At 49.1% G+C, this 21,760-nt stretch overlaps 1 protein-coding gene across 2 annotated transcripts in view; it reads right to left on the bottom strand.

The window, feature by feature from the left end:
- The window catches only part of spns2 (SPNS lysolipid transporter 2, sphingosine-1-phosphate), a 62,376-nt gene extending 41,171 nt beyond the window's left edge, over positions 1–21,205 (bottom strand). For both annotated transcript variants that reach the window (XM_068600891.1, XM_068600887.1), the window contains exons 1-2: positions 20,749–21,205; positions 2,745–2,810 (exon numbers count right to left, since the gene is read on the bottom strand). In XM_068600891.1, coding sequence (XP_068456992.1) covers positions 2,745–2,810; positions 20,749–20,980 — 298 coding nt within the window. In that variant the 5' untranslated portion in view covers positions 20,981–21,205. The remainder of the gene's footprint in view (positions 1–2,744; positions 2,811–20,748) is intronic.
- Positions 21,206–21,760: the final 555 nt, after the last annotated feature.

Raw genomic sequence — 21,760 nt, 5'->3', positions numbered from 1 at the left:
TGACAGCTCTGAACACCGCATCCTCTTACACAGAGCGCTGAGGCCTCAGGCACTAATGACACACGTGCACACACACACACACACACACACACACACACACACACGTGCACACAAAAGAAATGAGCGCATACCTCAAGTCAATTTATGTTGTGCGAGCTGCTTTTGAAAGGGGTCGGAGTTGCCAAATGCACAGAAATAACTGGCTGAGCTCACCACAGGGTATTTTCCAGTTGTTGTCCCTGAGCATGAAAACACCAGCTAACAACCACACTGCACTATAATCACCACCACCACCCCTTTCCACTAGTTTCCAGCCAATGGGGCTGTGATAATTATAGTTTTTGTAGTTTTTGTAGTTTTTTTAAATGAGTATCTGACCTTAAAACAAAGCAGGGAGAGGCAACTATCTTTCGCGAATAACAACAAACACTCGATTTTCATTGGAAACAGACACAATTGTCTAATGCCGCTCACTGATTGTGGGTCTTATTCTATGAAAATGTCAAAAATAGACAAGAGATGGACTTTTTTTTGGAGTGCAGCAATCAAAAAGCAAACACTGCAGCAGCTCTGAAGGCCCGGTGTTTCCCAAAAGCAAACAACTTGTCTTTAAATTCGAGATATGAACGATTTTTCATTCCAGTAGTCCTGATCAGGAGCCAAAGAAAAGGGTGAAAACCATCCTCTGCTCAAACAGAGTTCACGCGGTGATTCTGACTCAGACGTGTTTTTGTTCTCCGACTTGGATCCCGCAGTGTGTGGTGAGTGTTTTGTACAAAGTGTGAGGTGACCTGGCAGCGAAGGAGAAAGCGACTCCCACCGCCGCCTGTAAAACACCTACGCTGGCAGTTTGCTTTCCCAGGTGGACGCGAGCCGCCAGGACGGGGGATGGGGGGGAGGGAGGAAGCCTGCAAGGTGCTCACAGAGGCAGGGATTGTTCCCTCTGGAGGCGGAAGCAGGGGGTTGGGGGAAAACCGGAAGGTGTGTGTATATGTGTGTGTAAACACACACACCCAAACACCGAGACTCTTCCCCTGCAGCTCCTGCGGCTACGTCAGCCTTCCTAACCTCGCCTTCACACCTCGGCTCCCCCGTCTGGGCCCGTACCCGCTCACACAGCCCCAAGGTCGGGACACTCGTGCATTCCTCGGGCCGGTGTGAGGAAGAGGTCGCCTGGGGGTCAGGGGCCGAGCGGAGACGGTGCCGGGACAGGCCCGGCGCACAGCAGCCCGGCCTTTTAGGACGGGCCTGCTGGGCGCCGCTTCAGAGACCTGCAAACGCAGACAAGCACAGAGGGCAAACCGGCTACACATGCCCCTGCACGATGGGTGTGTGTGTGGGTGGAGAGGGGGGGGGGGGGTCTGTGCCAGTGCGGTAGTGTGCATAACTCAAACAATGAGCCAATGCAAACAGAATTAGGAGTCAAACACCCTCCACAGTTTCCTGTTTCTTGTTAAGATTTCGTACTAATCTCCGGGTGCAGGTCAGTGTGTTTTCACAAATTCTCCGGCACACCGCCGATTAAAAAGAAACGGAATCGAATGAGCGTGTTTGATCCGACACGTCGGCACCATTAGCGGTGCGTTCAGGCGTAACCAAACACCGGACTGTGACATCTCTCGACCGCTGCTGCTCACAGAATCGACAAAAACATGCAAAGATGTGGCGATGGAGGAGGAAGGTGTGTAGAGGAGGAACTGTTTCTGATAGAAACACACATGCTGCAGTCAAACTGGGTGCACAGGAGATGTGGAATTGATTTTTTTTTTTTTTAAAAGGGCTATTCACTGAAAAGCAAACAGAACACAGATTTATTTTTTCCCCCGGTGGATATTTCTGTCCTCACCACACCATTCAGCCCACCTAAAGTTAGTCTAACAGCACCAGGCTGGGTGTGTGTGTGTGTGGGGTGGGGGGAACACTGGCCTGTATTCTTTCCCCCTCGGTCCCAATGCGCGCCCTCAATGGCACTTTGTGTGCAGGTTTGTTGGTGTTTGAGTGAGTTTGAAGGCTCACGGAGACGAGACGGGGTCCCGGCCTCCAATGAGAGGGCTTTGCAAAGGTATCTCCCTGAAAAAGGTGGATTCATCGGGGTCCAGAGTGGAACAGGAAGCCCCGCCCTGAGTCCTCAGCCGCTCCGGGTGCATGTGTGCAGGCTCTCAGGAGAACAGCCGGCGTGGCTCCTGACTGTGTTTTTCTTTCTGTTGACCTGCTGCTGATGTCAGGACGTGTATGCGATACAGTGGTGCTCATGATTCAAACACACTTTGACAGATAAAAGTGCAAACGCCTCAGAATTGTTGGCAGTGTGGTTTTTCAAACATGCAAAAGAGAAATGGCAGCGCTTTATCTCCTGAAGATTTGAATGTGTGTACGCTTTCCAGACGATAAATTAGAGGCAGGGAAGTTTTGTGCCAATTTGTGTCTGCTTTTTCTAAGAAAACGGATAGAAGAATTGGTTTCTGTTTCAATCCTATGCCTTGAGCTTAATAGGTGTAAAGGAGAAGGATTAGAGGCATAGGTGAATCATTAGCGGGGTGATTATTACTGAAATCAACTCCGTAATGTGCAGCATTGCTGGTCGATCGCCTACAGCCAAAAGGAAAACCCTCGTACTTTAATGTGTGAAGCCGCTGCGTTGCTCCATCTAATTTAGCAAACCCCGGCACAACAACAACAACACAGTTGCGCAGTAATTGCCCCATCACGCATTGTTTGCAATTATGGATTTAGAGGAAACCTACCTGTTTGCAACAAGCCGATTCCACTGTCTTTTACGTTGTAATGCCGCTGGATGTCGCGCACCACACCTGTGAAAAGAGAGGGAGGACATGAATGTGGTTGCAAGACATAATAATAACAATCATAACGGACGCTCTATTTGATTTATAGCGAAATCGAATCTCTTTTGTGGCTCGTGATTGTCGGATATGTTTGATAGACAGGCCATCATTCACTTAACGTCCCTGAAGGGCAATGTAATATCCCCGATAAGTGCACTCTTGGCTGCCGTACAGTGGTCAACGTTCGGTAAACGCTCGCAAAGATTTCACCGCCGGGCGTTTTATTTCTGTTTTTTTAACCGCTCAGCGGACACGTCCATCGCACACCTCCTCCAGCGTTAGCGGCGGTTGATTTTGGCTTTTCCAAATGGCGCCGCAACCGAGCCGTGAGGTTGATACTTGTGTTGGCTCTCATCACACACACACACACACACACACACACACGGCAGCAACATGACATCCCTCCCTCCGTGAGGAACCACAGGATCTTTGAAGTCGTGTTAAACCTGTTGGTGTCACCCGACAGAAGCTGGAATGGAGGGAATTTTCTCCGACTGCTTGTCTTCATTGCATTAATGATTGATGCGCCTGCTCGGCGCAGGGAATGCGATGTGAAGAGTCGAGTATCTTCTCACCGCACAACATTATGACCGTGTGTGTGTGTGTGCGTGTGTGTCTGTGTGTGTGTGTTTAACGTTGCCTGCATGTTAAGCATGCGCTCGAAAATCTCGTTAAACTTTTTTTTTCATTTATTTTTTTTTGGAACACGTCGTAAACATCAGACTATCGAGATGAAGTAGAAGATCAGACGCTGATTAATTAGGGGTTAGAAGAAACCTCTTTTACGGCTACCATACAATCTGAAGCCCCCAGTAAACACGAAGCAACACGTCTCATCAAATGAATTCTGCTCCTCTCGGGACCACCGGCTTGGAAAAGGTTCAAAGGCTTGTGTTTTTTTTTGGGAAAGAGAAGGAATAGGTTGCGGTCCAGATGCATGTGCTCGGCAGTGCCGGCTGGGTCTGCGTAAAAAATGGAACAGCGGCATGAGTAACATTTGGAAAAAGCTGATCTGTCGGCTCCTCTCCTTTCTGAAAAAGCCCAGCAAAGGCCGGCGTGACCCGGCGTGACCTGACCTCTGGACTGGTGCGTCACGTCTTTGTGATCTCCGGGATTTTCAACAAGCTCGGGTCGACGGCGAGAAAGGTCACGGCCGAGCAGGTAAAAATAATAATGCGCTCAACGCAATGAATGGATGTTGTTGGTTTTTTTTGCCTAATTGTCAACCAAGGCCACGCCGGGGCAGGTGCAGGGTGGACTGCGGCTGCATGGGAGCAGAGACATACGTCAGATTCCTGCCATGTGAGTCAAACCACCTGCCCACATTCTCACTCTGCAGGGCGGCATTCTTCCTCCGCTCGAAACTGTCTGCACCGGTTCCCCGTTCCTGATGGTGTGACTCACGAGGTGCTAGCTTAATCATAAGTGCTAGCTATCCGTGCTCTAGCTATCTGTGCTAGCTATCCGTGCTCTAGCCATCTGTGCTAACTATCCGTGCTCTAGCCATCTGTGCTAACTATCCGTGCTCTAGCCATCTGTGCTAACTATCCGTGCTCAAGCTATCTGTGCTAGCTATCCGTGCTCTAGCCATCTGTGCTAGCTATCCGTGCTCTAGCCATCTGTGCTAGCTATCCTTGCTCAAGCTATCTGTGCTAGCTATCCGTGCTCAAGCTATCTGTGCTAGCTATCTGTGTTCTAGCTATCCTTGCTCAAGCTATCTGTGCTAACTATCTGTGGTCTAGCTATCTGTGCTAGCTATCCGTGCTCTAACTATCTGTGCTAGCTATCCGTGCTCCAGCTATCTGTGCTTGCTATCTGTGCTAACTATCTGTGTTCTAGCTATCTTTGCTCAAGCTATCTGTGCTAACTATCTGTGGTCTAGCTATCTGTGCTAGCTATCCGTGCTCTAACTATCTGTGCTAGCTATCCGTGCTCCAGCTATCTGTGCTAGCTATCTGTGTTAACTATCTGTGTTCTAGCTATCCTTGCTCAAGCTATCTGTGCTAGCTATCCGTGCTCTAGCTATCTGTGCTAACTATCCGTGGTCTCGCTATCTGTGCTAGCTATCTGTGCTAGCTATCTGTGCTCCAGCTCTCTGTGCTAGTTATCTGTGCTCAAGCTATCTGTGCTAGCTATTGGCCAATTTCGGTGGAAAAAAACATTCAGTTCACATCCAAGTCCAAGTTGGGCTGATTACTGAAAGAAGTCTGATCACATCCATGCACCTTCAATGATTTATAATCTGATCACACACACACACACACACACACACACAGACACACACACACACACACACACACACACACACACACACACACACCACTGCACGGCCCTGGCAGACAGGTTGGCTGCGACAGCGTCTCGGCCCCCCATCCCCCTCGTCACGTCTGTCCAACAGCGACAACAGTGTTTTAACAGAGGACTGTACAACTGCAGCTGTACTCTAATTAGCCGAGAAGAAGTTCACACACACACACACACACACACACGCACACACACAGCCTGCTGAGAGGGGGGATTCCTGCGCCAGATGGTGCAGCGTCCCTCCTGGACAGAGCCTGCATTTGTCTGAGCCCCACCCGTCTACCTCCAACCACACGACCACCAGACGGTTAATAAAGGTGGAGTCTGCAGAGGCTGCTGTTCACCGTGACAGTGGGAGGATGGAGCTGTGGGTGTAGGATGAACTAGAAGCACCGCGATGAAGTCCTCCAACGCGTTCACATCTATTAAAAGCACGTGATCGGACCGTAGGAGACGGAGCGGTGGATGTTAATGGCGATCAAACGCAGCAGTGTTTGCTGTTGCTCGATTCAAGTGCAATGAGCTGTGTAATGAAGTGCGCTAATCTGTCAGGGATTACAGAGAGCCAGCAGCTCTGTAGCGACTATCAGCTCTGATCTCGATGTTGCAGTCGAACTCCGTGCTTTTGATTTCCTTCCTTCCTCAACCTTTTTCTTTTCTTTTTCTCCTGTGAGCCTGAGATTCATGTTGTTGTTTCTTTTCTTGGACACAACCATGTACGTCTTAATCCCGAAAGAGAGGCTCGGAGATGCATCTGATAGTGCGGTACGGCCGCGGCGCCTCGTCCACGCTGGCGGCGCCCAGTTCAGTTGCCATGGCGATGCTGTTCCAGATAAAGGTCAAGAAACCACAAAGGAGCTCAGCTCGCCGAAATCTCAAAAAAACTCCCTATTTTTTCTTCTTTTTTTTTTACACATCCTTATTGCAGTCGCATCTCACAATGCAGTATCTGTCTCCTGGTGACACAGGTTATTATAGGATGCCTGAAATACCACCTGTAACACATTTAACACTGTATACGCATCAGGTTGCCACGCACTGCGGTTGCAGCAACGATTGCCTTGAACGTTAATGAGTTTTCTCAAGTCCCGGGCCTCCGGCGAGCATCTGAGCATGACACCGAGCGCCAAGCACGGCAGGAATGTGGATCTTCCTGACAGACACACAATCGCTAACACTTACTTCCATCTTCACTCGAGGTAGCAGCGCTCACACGGCACAGGCCACGCCCTCCGACACACAACGCCGAGCGGCGCACACTCCCTCGCTCGACCTTTCGCAGCAGATGAAACTCCAACGAGCACAACCTGACGACGCTCACTTTGCTTTGTCATGCATTTGTCTTTGCATGACACACGACAGCTGCATGACACACGACAGCTGCATGACACACGACAGCTTCTTCCCACTTCTACCCAATGTCTTTTTTTGTCTTTTTTATATTCATCTTTTGCTTATTGTAAACAAGTACGAAGAGCAAAGTGAAACCGGCGTCAAATTCCATGCACGTGAACGTTTACATGGCCATGGAAGCTGATTCTGATTATAAGCCTTTTTATTTATTGTGTGAGACTTTTCTTTTGGGACGTTGAACCGAGCTGCAGACGGCGGCGAGTTGAGCCAAACAGCTCCCTGTGTCTGACACTTATTCCACTCTCACAACGTCCGCCCTTCATGACCACTTTTTTTTTCTCCGCTGCAACACGAGAAGAAATGACTCAAGTTGGTAAACACGACACACACACACACACACACACACACACACACACACCGCATTTACAGCGGTGAATGCTGGAGGATCATTTGATTATGAATAGCTCTTTTCTCTCAGTCTTCACTGTTTCAGCTCCAGAATACCGAGACCAACGTCTCGTGTGTGTTTTTTGTTCAGCGTAATTGTTCTTAAATAAAAACATCACACGGATAATTTGACAGGCGGAGGTGAACTTCCCCCAGAAACCTTTAAGCTAAAACAACACGGCGGCGCGATCCAAAGGAAACATTTAAAATGAGGATACAGCATGCTGGTTTTTGCAAGGCCAGCTCTTCGTGCAGTGACGCACTCCGCCGGCATTGCTCCTCCTGGACCACCATACACTCACAAACACACCAGAAGTCAACACACACACACACACACACACACACCACAGCCCATACGGCCACACGCAGATCTGCACACACAGAACTCCCGGACAGATTTCGTATCAAATCCCCAACAGAGACGGGTGGATCTCCGGCCCCTCTTGGTTCTATTTCTGCACATAGAAACTAGGCTAAGAGGAAGGAGAGAATAGCGGTCCAATTTATAACGGTGACGCGTGTTGGAGAGACACACGGAGAGCAGAGGAGTCATGAGGAGCGAGGAAATAGGTGGCGGCTAAAAGCGGGTCAGACTGGGCTGGATTTGTTTTGCAAAACATATGTTTCCATTGTTTATATATATATATATACTATATATATGTGTGTGTACGCATGTTCCCCTTTCCCCTGGTTTCCCTGTGTGTGTGTGTGTGTGTGTGTGTCGGAGTGAGAGGGAGCCAATGGATGGAAGTCATTCATTCTGGCGAGAGTGTGACGGGCCGCGGTGAACCGCTCTGCTGATGTGGCCAGATCCTTCCCCTCCATTCCTGCTACGGGGTGATTCCTTTTCATGTGTCAACCCCAGCAGTATAAATAGTCTGGGAGAGGAAGAAGCGGGGGATGGAGAGGAGGGGGGGGGGGGTCATAATGAGGGAGGAGAAAGTGCATCTTTTTCTGGTTGTTCACGTGACCCATTTTGGGGTTTTTGGAGCGCGTGAGAGACGTTGACAGTAACGGCGGCTGGAGTGCAGGAGGCGAGGCCGCGCTGCACGGCGCCTCCAGAGGAGAAAGCTGACCACAAGTATGCCCGACTGCGGCCGGCGGCCCGGCTCCTGACCGACTGCTCTCCTCCTCCCTTCTGCCATGTGGTCCGCAGTGGGTGTGTGGGAGGAGGGTGGAGGAGGGGGGGGGGCACTTTTTCCATTCCACTTCCTCTCCCTGCCACACAGAAAGGGAAACGCGCTGCAAAATGTCTGGGAAACAGTGAGCCGCCGCCGCCGCCGCCGCCGCCTGCAGCAGAGGGTTTATACAGAGCTCATGCAGGGGAATATGAATCCACCAGAGAGATGAGGAGAGTGTGTGTGAGCGCTGCCTGGTCCTGCTTCCCCGTTGGGAGCGAGTCAAACGCACATGTAGGACCTTACGTTGTCATCCCATTGACGAGCTGAGAGGCTTACTGTTTAAGAGATTATGAATATGAGAGTGGAGATTAAAGAACCCGTGTGGACTTTCTGACGTGTGATTTAAGGTTGCTCTTGTGCACACGCAGAAGGACGCACACTTTGCACACTTTGCACACGCTTTACGACGAGGAAGCTGTTGTCAACATGTTTGTCAGACTCGAGGAGGTGTTTTGGTGAGAAACGCTGCACACTGACGTTCCCCTCTTGGATGGCACGTTGGTGCAGAGTGGACAGTGGATGTTAAAGCTCCCACGTCCAGGATTTTACACCTGATGTTTGTTGTATTGTTGTTGCACACTCTGTCAGTTTAGTTGTGTCATCGTGTTACTCTGTCGCTCAGAATGTTCTTCCTGTAGCTTCTCCTGCAGCAACACGCTGATGCAAATCCTATTTCTGGCAGTTTTTCCCAAAAATAATTGATTGTCAAACCGACAAATCACTACAATTCAAACACAAATACAAAAGTAGGTCCACTGCAAATAAAAAGTCCGGTTTCAGTTTGCGTTTCTTCTTACGTCATACCTTTATATAACCATCAGAGTCACATTGAGAATAAAAATCTCTTTTTTGAGGGCGACCTGGCCAAAAAACCACATAGTTACAGACAGAAAACACAGAACAAGACAAGTTAAAACAGTGAATTTTAGGGAATGTGCCTCTATTTCTTTCATTCTAGATTTCAAAGCCGTCAGTGGTTTCACTTCTTTGAGCTTTAAAACCTTCTGCAACATATTCCATGTTGCCGTTGATGTGTGGATGTCAAATCAAGCTTAAAGGTGACCTCTGCACCAAGGCACATGCATTCGAACCAGAAGCCAGCGTGTGAGGATGAATACGCGGATGCTTCACTCATAAAACCTATTGTGACATAAGAGGCAGCGTTCACTCTCATCGTGTAAATTGGCGCCAGACAAACGGGTCCAAAATCAAATTAAAGGCCTGCAGGTGTGCCAGCATCACCACTTTGATGAATATGATATTTTCCACTAATCAAAAGCTTGAATTCCTCTGGAGGGCCGCGGCGGCGCGTTAGTCGCAGCCAGTACGCGCTAAATATTTGATGGTAGTGGAGAGGAGGCACAGCGAAGCAGCGAGGGAGCAGACTGAACCTATAGCTCCTCAATAATGCATCCGGGGCCGAGTATGTGAGATAATGTTTTTAGAAGTATTGGAAAGACGTGCGGTGGAGCGGAGCAGAGGTATTTGAGACGAGATGAGAGCGTCTGACTGCCGCGAGCTGCGATCCTTCACACCGCCGTCTCTCAGGAATACTGAACAGCAGTTGAACTCAACCTTGAATGTGGACACGGAGGAGTGTGTGTGTGTGTGTGTGTGTGTGTGTGTGTGTGTGTGGAGAGGGGGGGTTTAAAAGGAGAGAGAGGCTGAAACAGAGTCCGGTTATTGTTCTCCATAGAAGATGAAGCATGACAGAATGAGCGTGAATGTCGGCTGAAACAATAACTTCTTTTAAGTCACTTCTTAAAACCCATTTTTATAGCTTCTAGTGACGTCGTCCTTTTATGATCTGTTGTGCAGTTTCTTCTGGTTTTGTTTGTATATTTTATGCATGTGTTTGTTTTCTTCTCTTCTTTTTGGCTATTTCTTTGGTTTGCTTGCGTTCAATGCTTTTATGGTCGTGTTTATGTTTTGCATAAATATCTGTGGAAGCACTTTGTAAACTCTGTTTTCTAAAGAGCTGTATAAATAAGATAAGATAATCCTTCATTAGTCCCTCAGTGGGGAAATTACAGGATTACAGCAGCACTGCTCACAAGTAAATACAGACAAATAATCAAGTAATATAAATAAACAGAACGGGAGTAAAAACAAAATGAAAATGAACAGTAAGAAGAATATTAAATATACAGATGGAATAAAAATGTCTCTCAGTAATCCCTTCACTATTTTTACATAACAGTGTGGAGGATTAAAGTCGTTACGTAGTGTTTTCTACTGAGATTTTATCTCTTTTTTTTCCTTCCATGAGGATGCGGGGAGGCGTCTTGCAGCATAATTATCATAAACAGTACTTACAGCGCAGAAAGGCTTTCTTACAGTATCTTAGTTAATGATGCTCATTGAGGCCTCTTTAATTATCCAAAGATTAAGCGGCGTGTGCTTCAAATAAAAGAATACACACAGTATCTGTGCTCTCCGGGCTCGACACCTGACTCATACTTCATCTGATTCCTCTGGAGCCGCTCACAGCGTGAGCTGCAGAGCGTAACGATAAGACGTCCACAGGCGGTTGAGCGCACTGTCTGGACCGCAGAGCTGATGCTCCTAAAAACAGAAAGCGAGAGCGTGCACACAGTGACCTCGAGCCATGATAAAAACAGCAGAAAATTGGTGACGATTTGTGTTTTCAGCTCAATTTAGCATCAAACGGCTGCAGCCCGACTGTCTTCTCTGGATAATCACAGCGCTTAGGCTCCACAAAATTGAGAAATTCTGGGGTCATCGGGGCCCAGCTGCTTCTTTATGGCTGATGTGAACGGCACATTATCTTTTAACCTTTTGGAAACGTGCGCAAAAATCCTCCCGCGCCCATTTTAAGTCCCAGCATGCCCCATTCAGACAATCGTTTGGCATAAAATACGTAATTTTTCTCATTTTTGAACCAAACGACACAGTTTTTTGACTGAAACTCCTTCCGAACAGGACAAGTCTTTGTTTTATTGTGATTTTTGTTGCAGATTCTGATTCTTTAGATCCTAATCTTTCCAAAAAGGTGTCTTATTGACGCTCCAGGAGGCTGTTTTGGGGAATCTGGCTCATATCATGCTGGATGTTCATAGTTAATATCAAAATATCTTTTAAAAGTGATTATTTTGGCAGATATACATTTTTTCTCAAGACTTTGCTGAACAAATACATACAATAAACACAAGTATTGGAATTAATTTGGGGTTCCTACGACGACTCAAACACTCAAGCGCAGGAAAAAGAGGTTTGAATTGGTTTAAATACAAGAATGTATTGATGTAGTGAGTTTGTAATTGGTTTCTTCACAAAAAATGAGTGCGAGTGTGTGAAATTGGAAGGAAATCAGTTATGCAGGAATATAATACTCTGTAAATATGGACGTCAAACATGTTTTATCCTCCTTCAGGTTCCTTGTTTCTCCATCACGACCACAGCAGTCAGTCCTATAAAAGCATTTTCATTCTGCGTCGCTGTCAAGGTGAACCCCATCCCATCATTCCCCTCCCCCGTCCTGCCGCTGCACACACACTCAAAAGCAATCCTCCCAGTAGCACACACCCACTGTGTCTCCATTTACGGAGAAGCCCACTCATTTCCAACTCAATTTCATCCCTCTCATGCTGGCTGGGGGTTGAGTTTAGGCCGTGAGGTTCATCTTTCACCGTCTCATGAATTAGATATGCATCTCATTACTTCCTCTATCCACCCCCGCTATTTCATCAAACACTCTGAGAAACCCAAATGTGTCTTCTCGCCCCCCAAAACTCATATCAAATGACCTCGGAGGCCGGTTTGAATCTTGGAAATCCAGAAAGGTTTGCAGCCACCGAATGTGCGTTGTCCTCGGCGTGGGAAAAACACACCTTTCCTTTCCAGCGCTCTTCCTCTCTGACTTCCTGCGCACATACCGCGCGTGTTTTAAACAGGCATGGCGCACATACCTACAGCGCAGCACGGAGCCTCGGGGATGAAGCGCTAATCCGTCATTTCACCGTATACGAGAAGCTCACACACCTCCACCGGCAACGCCGGACGCCGGCCGCGCCGAACATCGCCGAGCATCTGAAGTCCCTCGTTTCACGCCACGACGACCGCGTTCAGCGACAGACTCAGCTTCAAGTCGAGCGCAATTATATTCAGCGTTATAAATACATGCAATCAAAGTTGTTGGGAGTATTGTGTTGACAAGCTGCCTGCAGATTTATGCAGTTAAACATGCACCAGTAAACATTTATGGCATCAAAAGAACGCTGTAATAACTCTGCCTCAGTGAGGCGTAGCCGACCGCTCTGCAGAAGCTAACACCTCAACTCAGCTCGCCGTTGTCTCGTGAGCAGAGCCGGATGGAGTCTGACGATTACTTTTTGTTGACAGTTTTCTGTCGGGATCCCAAATAAGAAATCTGCAGCATTTTAGCAAAAAATGCAGTATTTTTATTCGTTTACGTGCAGCCAGAAAGAACGGAAAACCCCAGACACAAACGTCTGGCTGCCTGCTGATCAATCTGTGCATGATTTGACACGAGAGGCGGGCTCAGATGATGCGTCGCTGACCCCCCCCTCCCCCTCCTCCTCCCGACATTATGTTTAATAACCTGCAGATGCACTCTTCTTGTCTCTGGGACGGCGCTCACGTCTTGGAAACATAAAACTGATGACACATTCTCAGAGGAATTCAATCCTCAGTGTGAAACCCGTACAGCAGAAAAACACTAAGGGCTGTGTTCCAGTGCGTGCATGTGTGTGTGTGTGTGTGTGTGTGTGTGTGTCCACCTCTGACCCGGGACATCAAAGTCCCTGACAGAGGTCGGCGCCCTCACTCAACCCCGGCTCTCCCCACAAACACAGCAAACACAGTGATGAAAATCCTGCTGCAATCTCATCGAGCTCTGACAACATGACTGATATCCACAAATGATTTTTTTTTTTTTAAAGAGCTGATGAAACATGTAAGGGAACACACACACACACACACACACACAAGACCTTATCCTGGGCCTGAACTGTGGCTATGAAAGATTACACAACCCCTGTGCCAGCCTCCGCTCTTTGACTCCATCACATGTAAGTGGAGGGGGGAGATTACATTTTCCCTCAACAGGGACGGCTTTTCAAATATAGAGCTGCTGTAAATAAGCACTCTAAATATTATTCCAGCAGCTGTGAGAGCTTCCAGGAGCCGAGCGCTAATATCGCGGCTAGCTCGCGTGTCCGCTGGTTTGTGTCTCCGCGCTGCGGGTGGAGGTGCAGGTGGAGGTTGGACTCCAACTCTGTCAAGAACAACTTGTTCATGTGTCGGGGAAAAAATAAATCCAACTCCATGCAGAGCGCCGGGATTTCACGGTTTTATCACTCATAACAAATTCCAGGCGGCGGTTCCTGTCGATCAATATTCACTGTGTGTGTGTGTGTGTGTGTGTGTGTGTGTGTGTGTGTGTGTGTGTGTGTGTTTGTGTGTTTCGCGAGGCGTGATTTCCATTTCTCCATCGCATGTATCAGCGGTCTCTGGACTCACGGGAACATTTGAATCTGACCTTCACAACACAGACATTTCACTTGTGTTGCTTTGCTTTTTTCTCTTTTTCGTAAATATGTCTTAGTGTGTGTGTGTGTGTGTGTGTGTGTGTGTGTGTGTGTGTGTGTGTGTGTGTGTGTGTGTTCAGGCTGGCTGGAGGAAACACACCACGTAGTCAGAGCGGTTCAAAATGCATTGATCTGACTCATAAAACAGCCTTTTGACTGCTCCATCTGCAGAGTAGCGGTGCTGGTGCGTCGTATTGCCTGCTTGTTATCCCATGGCATCCCATAATGAATGCAGAAACAATCTGAATAATATAGTGTACAATATTGGACCTCTCACACTGCCCTGTTCAAGTGTAAGATCATCATGAGAGGTGGAATGTTGGGAGGGAGGAAAGCACATTTTTCCCCCGTCACATTTCCTCAGCAGGGATGGTCTGTTATTCGACAGCGCTCCTCACATCCCCGATCGCTCCTCTTTCCTTCCTGCCATCTTTCCATCTGAGGAGAAGAATTTCAGATAGTCTTCTTATCTGATGGGACAGGAAGGGCGGGACGTCGTTATGTAACATGGGGGCTAATTGCAAGATGGGGGTTTTGGACGTGGGGCTGGACGGACGGCGGGAGATCGTGACTCATCTCGCCCGTCGCTCCAGAAGTGGACTGAAGTTGGCAAAAGACTGTGTTTATCTCAGGGCTGTAATCCTGCTGAGAACGAGTAGGTGGAGGACACGACACCAAAGAAAACACCACCGCCCCCGTCCTCATGTCCACGCACACACTCCTCTACAAAGGGGAGGTCAGCTCGAGCACACACCCGTCTCTTACAGGTCGACTCGTCGAGCTAGCGGAGGTTGAAAGATGAGAGGCCAGGTGAGAAAAATGGCCGCCGTGTGTTAGAAGAGACACTCGCGGTCTGGCCTGATGTTGGATTCGACAGCACGAGGCGTGGCTTTGTTCTGAGTGGATGTGAGGCCGAGGTTTCCCAAAAAGTCTGACACGAGAAGTGGCGACAACTTCAAACAACGTCGTGACTCAAGAGAAGGAAAACGCCGCTCGAAGTCAAATGGCGGCAAACAGGCACAAGGGCTGAAAATACGATAATAATACATTTGGTTTTAGACATTTATTTACATGTGTCTACACTTTTATTCATATATTTCACTGCTTTTGTGAACCTAAGACATTTGGTAAACTAATATCTAGCACCAACGCAGTTCAACCACATGAGTAAAGTTATGTTTTCACTATAGAGATATGAAGAATTTCCAAAATCAAGATAACATTTTTCAGCCTTGAGTCATATTTTCTCTTTACACTTTAGCGTACGACAATGTTGCCTCATTGAGATTGTTTTGCAATTTTAGATGTAGCACATGGGTATGTATCTCATACGCAAATACCTTTGAAAGGAGAATTTAAGAAATTGTGCAAAATCGAGAAAAAGGCATCAAGAGTTAAGGTAAGCCCTGTGATTGGTCGGGGCATCTCTGCCAGTGAGGCCAAATCAATGCGCCTGATACAATAACTCCACTTCCTGTTTGTTTGTGGGACACCGGCGGGCCTGTCACCTCAAACCTCTGGGCTTCATCACGGAGGTAAAAATACCTTAAAGCAGAAAGCAGCCGGCTTCATGGCTTCATGGCTGCGACGAGTGATGTCGGCTGCGAGGTTCGGGGCGGTTAGGCGATGCCAAAATATCCGCCGTACCCGAAGCAAAGCGACTGTCGACCATCATCCAGGGGGAGAGAGAGGTCACGGGAGCGAGAGCCGCCGCGAAGGAACTGCGTCGGCGTTGAGGGTGAAAATGCGGAGGAGCCACATGAAAGAGCCGGCGCTGTCTGGCAGAGGAAGAAACTCTGGTCTAATTCCACCGGTTACTATTACAGCCAGTCGGCTAAATCGGAGCCTAAAGAACACACAGACTGTTTTCTCACAGCAGCTACGGCGGCACGCCAGGATATAGACAGAAAGAGATTAGCGGGAAATCTGTGGGAAACCGGTCTGGAAACGTCCACTCGGCAGGGATATCATGACATTGTTCCATGCACCATCTGTCGGATAGCGTCAATATTTCGCTGTCGGCGGCGGGACGATATATTTTTTTTAAAAAAGACGCACGAACGACGCCGTTCACGGAGACGTTTCGTGCCGTACGGTGCCGCTCGTCTAATTCGAAACAGCCCCGCATCAGACGGAAAAACCCTCTACACAACCCTATAAAGTGACTTATTACAGGCGCTTCCATCTTTTTAATGCCTCTGCTGTTGTTCGGGGGACCTTGTTAATGTGAACGCCGTAAAACGAGAGCGATTGAAACGGGGAGACGAGCGAGGGGGCGAAGCGACCGGCGGCCCGACCCCAGAAGCAACTGGAGCGTGGCCCAAAGCCTCTCACACGGCTCGGCAGCGAGGAGACACTTCCTGTGTGGCTCATCCCGACATATTCCACTGCGGCACTTCATGTGACCGAGAAGATCTGCGGGGACTTTCTACTTCGAGCATTTGTTGTCCCCCCCGACGGCCGCAGACGCCGCCTCGACTTCTCTGCCTCTGCGGAACTGAAAGCGATGCCCTCTGTGCACTTCCTCCCTCAGCAAAAGGGCGCTTCATGTTGTGACAACAGACAGCAGAACACATGTCGGAGACAGAAGATTGCCTCAGCGTTTCCTTTACGAGGAAAACGCTAACGCGGAGGAGCGCTTCGTGTGGACGCCGGTAATGAGGAGCCCCGAAGGAAGAGGACAGAGCGAGCAGGAATTAATCTGCGCAGCCAGTCAGACTGGATGGATTGCTGCATCGGAGCTGGCTTTAGGGGGATTATTACCACACGGTCATCTGTGTCTGAATGCAAGATGCCAAAAGTTCACATGCGAGGGGTCCTGCCCTTGTCCAATGGGATGTGACCCTGTTTTTGGGGGGGGGGGTATTCACAGAATGACAGCTTGACTGAGACAACTCAGTTTAAGGTGCCTGGAAGAGACGCTAATCTGCGGCTCCCCAATCTTTCTGTCCACCACAGATTAGGCTGCAGTCACACACACACACACACACACACACACTGTCCCATTGCTGTCTGAAAAGGGGGGCGCCTCTGGGGGGTGGCACACATCAGGGTTTACTTACTTACCAAGAAGCAAATAACGTTAAGTGCCGAGTGTCTCCCACATCCTCATATTCTGAAGAAACGCTTAATCCCCTCTTTATGATAAGCTGTCGAGGAGCTTGGACTGTCTGCTGTGGGTCTACGCCGAGACCAACACGGGGATTTAAGGTTCCAAAGCCACCTCAAATTAAATTAAACGTGGTCGCCTCCTAAATCTCAGAGCTGCACTCTAAAAAAAAAAAAGCCAATGCAAGATGAATAAAAGTGGCTGCGGTCGGACACAAGTGACCCAACCGGAGCGTCGTAACTCATCGGTCCGACCTCCATCTCATCCCCCTGCACACTGTGAAATGCAGTGAGTAACGGCGCCATCGACCTGATCGGGACACCCTCAAATACCCCAGACGCTCCTCATTTCTGCCCCGTCTGCTTCGCAGACGCTCGTAAAGACCACGCACGGGCTTCAGGAGGAGCATCCCCGTTCAGGCTGGACAGCTGGGCCTGAAGTCCGGCTCAAATGGAGCTGACTCGCGTTGTCTTTTGTACCTCGAGTGAAGCGGATCCCTTTCTCTTTGTCGAATCAACAACATGTACATATGGAAACAGAGTGAATTTGGACTGCCTGCAGATGATCCAGTTATTCAAAATGCATTTTAAAGAGGGCTGGTGTTCATGTGCTTACATTACAGTACATCGCAGACTCCTTGTGACTCCTTGTTGTGAGTTTGAAGGATGACACACTATCAATATTGAGTTTTTCCACTCATGTTCTAGTGCCATACTGAGATCTAAAGCCTCTCCAACGTGCAGCGCAAAGCCTCAGACAATTACTTTTGTTTCGAAGCCGTCCCTCCTCACAAACTGGGGGCAGTAAATATTCAAGTCTCGTGAAAAAAAAACGACATATTGGCGGAGCATCTATAAAACCCTAAAAAACAACCGCTCGTAAAAAAAAAAAAAAGAAACAGTCGTTGGAACTCGACTCTAATTGTGCGGCTCTCACCATCGCGCCGGAGAAGTCGAGCGCTGGAACCATAAACTGCAGCTTGTGTGTGCTGGGTTTTTATTTGTATGTGTGTGTGTGTGTGTGTGTGTGTGTGTGGCTTCACCTCTGACACTGTGGATCAACAGAGAAGATTCAAGTCTTTGACACGGCCGCTGTGCATTGGTTGGTGCAATGTTCCCATCATTGTTGTGGTGCAGAATAGCCCCGGTGTCTGGAATGGTCACCCTCTGTCTCTGTGACAATGCTTTAGTGATCCACACACACTACAGTGATGGCTGTTGGTACAAAGACCTTTTGACGTCCGGGTTGGGGGGGGGGGGGGCAGCATCGCTCGTGCTAAACACGCATTCTGCGTCCACTTCCCTCCTCTGTCCGCCCGCCACTGCAGCAGCCGGCCCCTCCCCTCATTACTCCCCTCTCCCATTCAGCCCTTCTTGAAATGGTGTGGAGAGTCTTTTCTATTCTCCGTGTGTGTGCTTTTGTGTGTGTGTGTGTGTGCGCTCATGCTATCTTAATTGACACTAAGATCTATGAGTTTTGGGTACCTGCTGCTGCAGGAGGAGAACAAGGAAGCTGGAGAAGCGGAAAAGCAGAGGGGGATTAGGAAAGGAGAGGAGGAGACAGAGAGCTAACGGGAGATCCAGTGAGAGGCGGCGGGAGTGGAAAGAGGACCGAATGATAGTTAATTCCGCTGAGAGCCATGTAATGAGCTCAGACATTACATCGGGAGAAGACAAGATGTAAGGCTGATGTCCCGTTTCTACAATCGGCAAAATCTCCAGCGCAGCTCAGAGAGCAGGAGAGGAGAGAGGAGGACGGAGGATGGGAGATCGGACCGGATGTGTGTGTTTCAGTTGGATGCTGCGAGGGGGGTCCGCCGCAAACGCCTCTCATGCATCATGCAAAAACGTCCCGGCAGCGTGCAGGTGGCATGGGACGGGGGGGGCGAGGGCTTCTGCAACCGCCCCGCCCCTCCCCAACACCATCATCCTGCGCTCCCTTCCTCCTCCTCCTCCTCCTCCTCCTCCTCCTCCTTCTTTCCTCCCACAGCATCTCGTGCGGCATGAAGGGGCAGAGACGAACAGCGGCAGCGTCGCGATGGAGAGGACGGAGGAGAATAGGGTTGGTTTGTCGCGAGCCCCTTAATGAGGAGGGGTCAGAGGGTGTGTGTGTGTGTGTGTGTGTGGGGGGGGGGGTTCCTCTAATCAAAGCTGGAGGAGGAGACAGGAGGAGCTGTAGCGTATAGAGGGAGCTTGGCGCATCCGCGGCTGAGCAGCGTGGCTTCTCCTCTATCGAGCGATCTGCTGTGACGGAGTGGTGCTTGAAGATGGATGAGATAAGATATGCCCCCCTCCTCCTCCTCGTCTTCCTCCTCCTCCCTCGCCCTCATCATTACATTCTTGGCTGTAGGTGTAGCAGCTAAACCCTTCCCGCCGTCATGTTTGCAGGTGCCAGAGGGCGTGTGGCGTTCCCCTTTACAGACCGGACCTGAAGCCCTCAGGAGGATGAGCTGCAGGCATGTGGCTACTTAAAAGTGTACACATTGTTCATTTGGACTAGCCACTCCTTCTCCCCTTCTCTCTGCCAGGAGGGAAATTCCACCTTTACCTCTCCTCCCATCTTAATTTATCAATTTCAGAAATCTTGATGCCAGATATGCTGCATAGATAATGTGTGATGAGGTGAAACAAACACATGAATGTCAAGTAGAGCTCTGTGTGACAGTCCTGCAGAAGAGCATGAATACAACTTGCACTTCAACAGGAAGGAGGGGGGGGGGGGCTCTTTAACGAAGCGCGTACTCTCTCCGCCATGAGCACGCTTCCCTCCATTCTCCATGCTGCAGCAGTGAGGTTAACCCGTTCAGTGCCACAGTCCCATGTCCGAGCCTGGACTGAGGTGAGGATGAGAGGTTACCCATGGTGCCACACGGTGTGATCACACATTGTTATAACAAGAGGTTACACAATGTTCGCTTTGGGAGGAATCCATAATAATCCAAATCAAATCCATGTCTGGTGTGAGTTTACAAACTGGGCTATTTCAATAATATGACTCTGCCTGGGCTTTTTCTATCATATTCTAATATTTTCTATAATATTAACAAGAGAAAAAAAAACATTTTGCTTTTCAAAATCTCTGCATCATCTCACTCAACACGTAATTGGTCATTTTAGTAATCAATAAATTAATCCCGTACAATACAAATGCACTTTTTTCACATTTTACCCTCTGAGACTCGAGCTCGAACACCGTGTTCAGTTTTAATAAATCATGTCGTGGATCTCCGCCGTAGTGAGGACATATGCGGACACTTTGAGTGGGACGAGCACATGGCCGCAACACACAGCGAGATGCCGCAACACACAGCGAGATGCCGCAACACACAGCGAGATGCCGCAACACACAGCGAGATGCCGCACAACGCACGCACTACAAGAGGATGGACTACAGGAACTAATCTCTCTCTCTCTCTCTCTCTCTCTCTCTCTCTCTCTCTCTCTCTCTCTCTCTCTCTCTCTCTCTCTCTCTCTCTCTCTCTCTTTCTATTTGCAATCGCTGAAACTCGTCTGACAGACGAGCCCACACACACACACACACACACACACACACACACACACACCACACACACACACACACACACACACACACACACAGTGCAAAAGCAGTCAGGTCCGTGGAAAGGGAGAGAGAGGATCTCCTTAATTAATTGATCGATCAGCTATCAGCAGCGGACACAGAAACATGACTGTCCTGCTTCGGGTTAAAAAGCACACAAAGTCTCCCAGCATCGAACCACCGAGCCTCCGTTAGTGGAGGAGCGGACAGCCCGCTGCGCCCCATTGTTCCGCCCGTCTCCGCTGAAAGGTGCGCTGGCTCCGTCGACCAGGAGCGGCTCACGGGCAATTAGCGGACGCGCTGCCGCGCGGTGTTCACTGACACAAAACACACACACCGGAAAGCTCCAAGCAGGAAGGGGAGAAGTCAGGTGGCTCACTTACCGGCTACAGTGTATCTATCCATGTAATTGAGGACGTTGCCGAAGCTGAGGATCCCGGCGGCGGCGGCCGGTGAGCGGCATCTGAGCAGCGCGGCGCGGAATTTGTGCCCCGGTTTGCAGGCGTGGAGGTCCGGGTTGGACCTGAGCGCGGGGCTCATGCTGCCGGACAGCGTGCGCACCTCGTCCGAACTGCTGCAGCCTTCGATCTCGCATCCGTCGCTCTCCACACACATCTTCTGGCACGACAGATCCAGCGCGGGGGGGAGAGAGAGAGAGAAAGAGAGAGAGAGAACGGAGAGGAGAACCGGGACGCGGCGATGCTCTGTGATTTCTGCCGGGATTATTCGGAGTTTTGTGCCGCGAGTGTCGACGCGCAGGACTCGCTCTCCGCGGGATCTTATCCTTCTGGCAGTGCTGCTGGCGGACGGGACTGTGCTCCTTTAGGATGTCTTTTTTCTGTTTTTTCTGTGAGGAGAGTAGCCGACACCGCGCTATAGTGCAAGGGGGCGTGACCCGGCTTGACTAGCTCCGCCCCCCTCTCCGGAGCCCCGCAGCGAATGATGGAGGCGCGCACCTGATACCGCGCACAGATGCCCGGGAATGCAACCGGATGAACCTTTTCTCATATGTAAGGAAGCTGACACCTATATATTTATTTAATGTATTCATTTGATACGCATATGCAGCATTATGGCTGCTGAAATATGGAATATTAATGGGCTTTTAATAGAAGCAGCTCATGAAAGTATGTTGCAGACACATTTAGAGATGAACGGCAGCTCCTTATTGGTCTGCTCATATTTATAGTAAAAGCTCCCAAATAGATCTCAGGGTTTATGAGTGTGTGTTTGTATATATTTAGTTCTCTCTTCATCTAAAATGTAAAAAAAAGAAGATTTATTTAGTCCCCATACTGACAGCCATGTCTCTAAAGTCAGTTAAAATAAAAGAGGACATTTAAAAACAACAGTTGGTGAGTGCTTTTGTTGAGTGTACGTGATTAACTTATTAGA

Source organism: Clinocottus analis, unplaced genomic scaffold (assembly GCF_023055335.1).
Source record: "Clinocottus analis isolate CAN_PGR_092001 unplaced genomic scaffold, fCliAna1.0.p SCAF_5, whole genome shotgun sequence".
Lineage (NCBI taxonomy): Eukaryota > Metazoa > Chordata > Actinopteri > Perciformes > Cottidae > Clinocottus > Clinocottus analis.
This window is presented reverse-complemented; position numbering and strand designations above follow the sequence as displayed.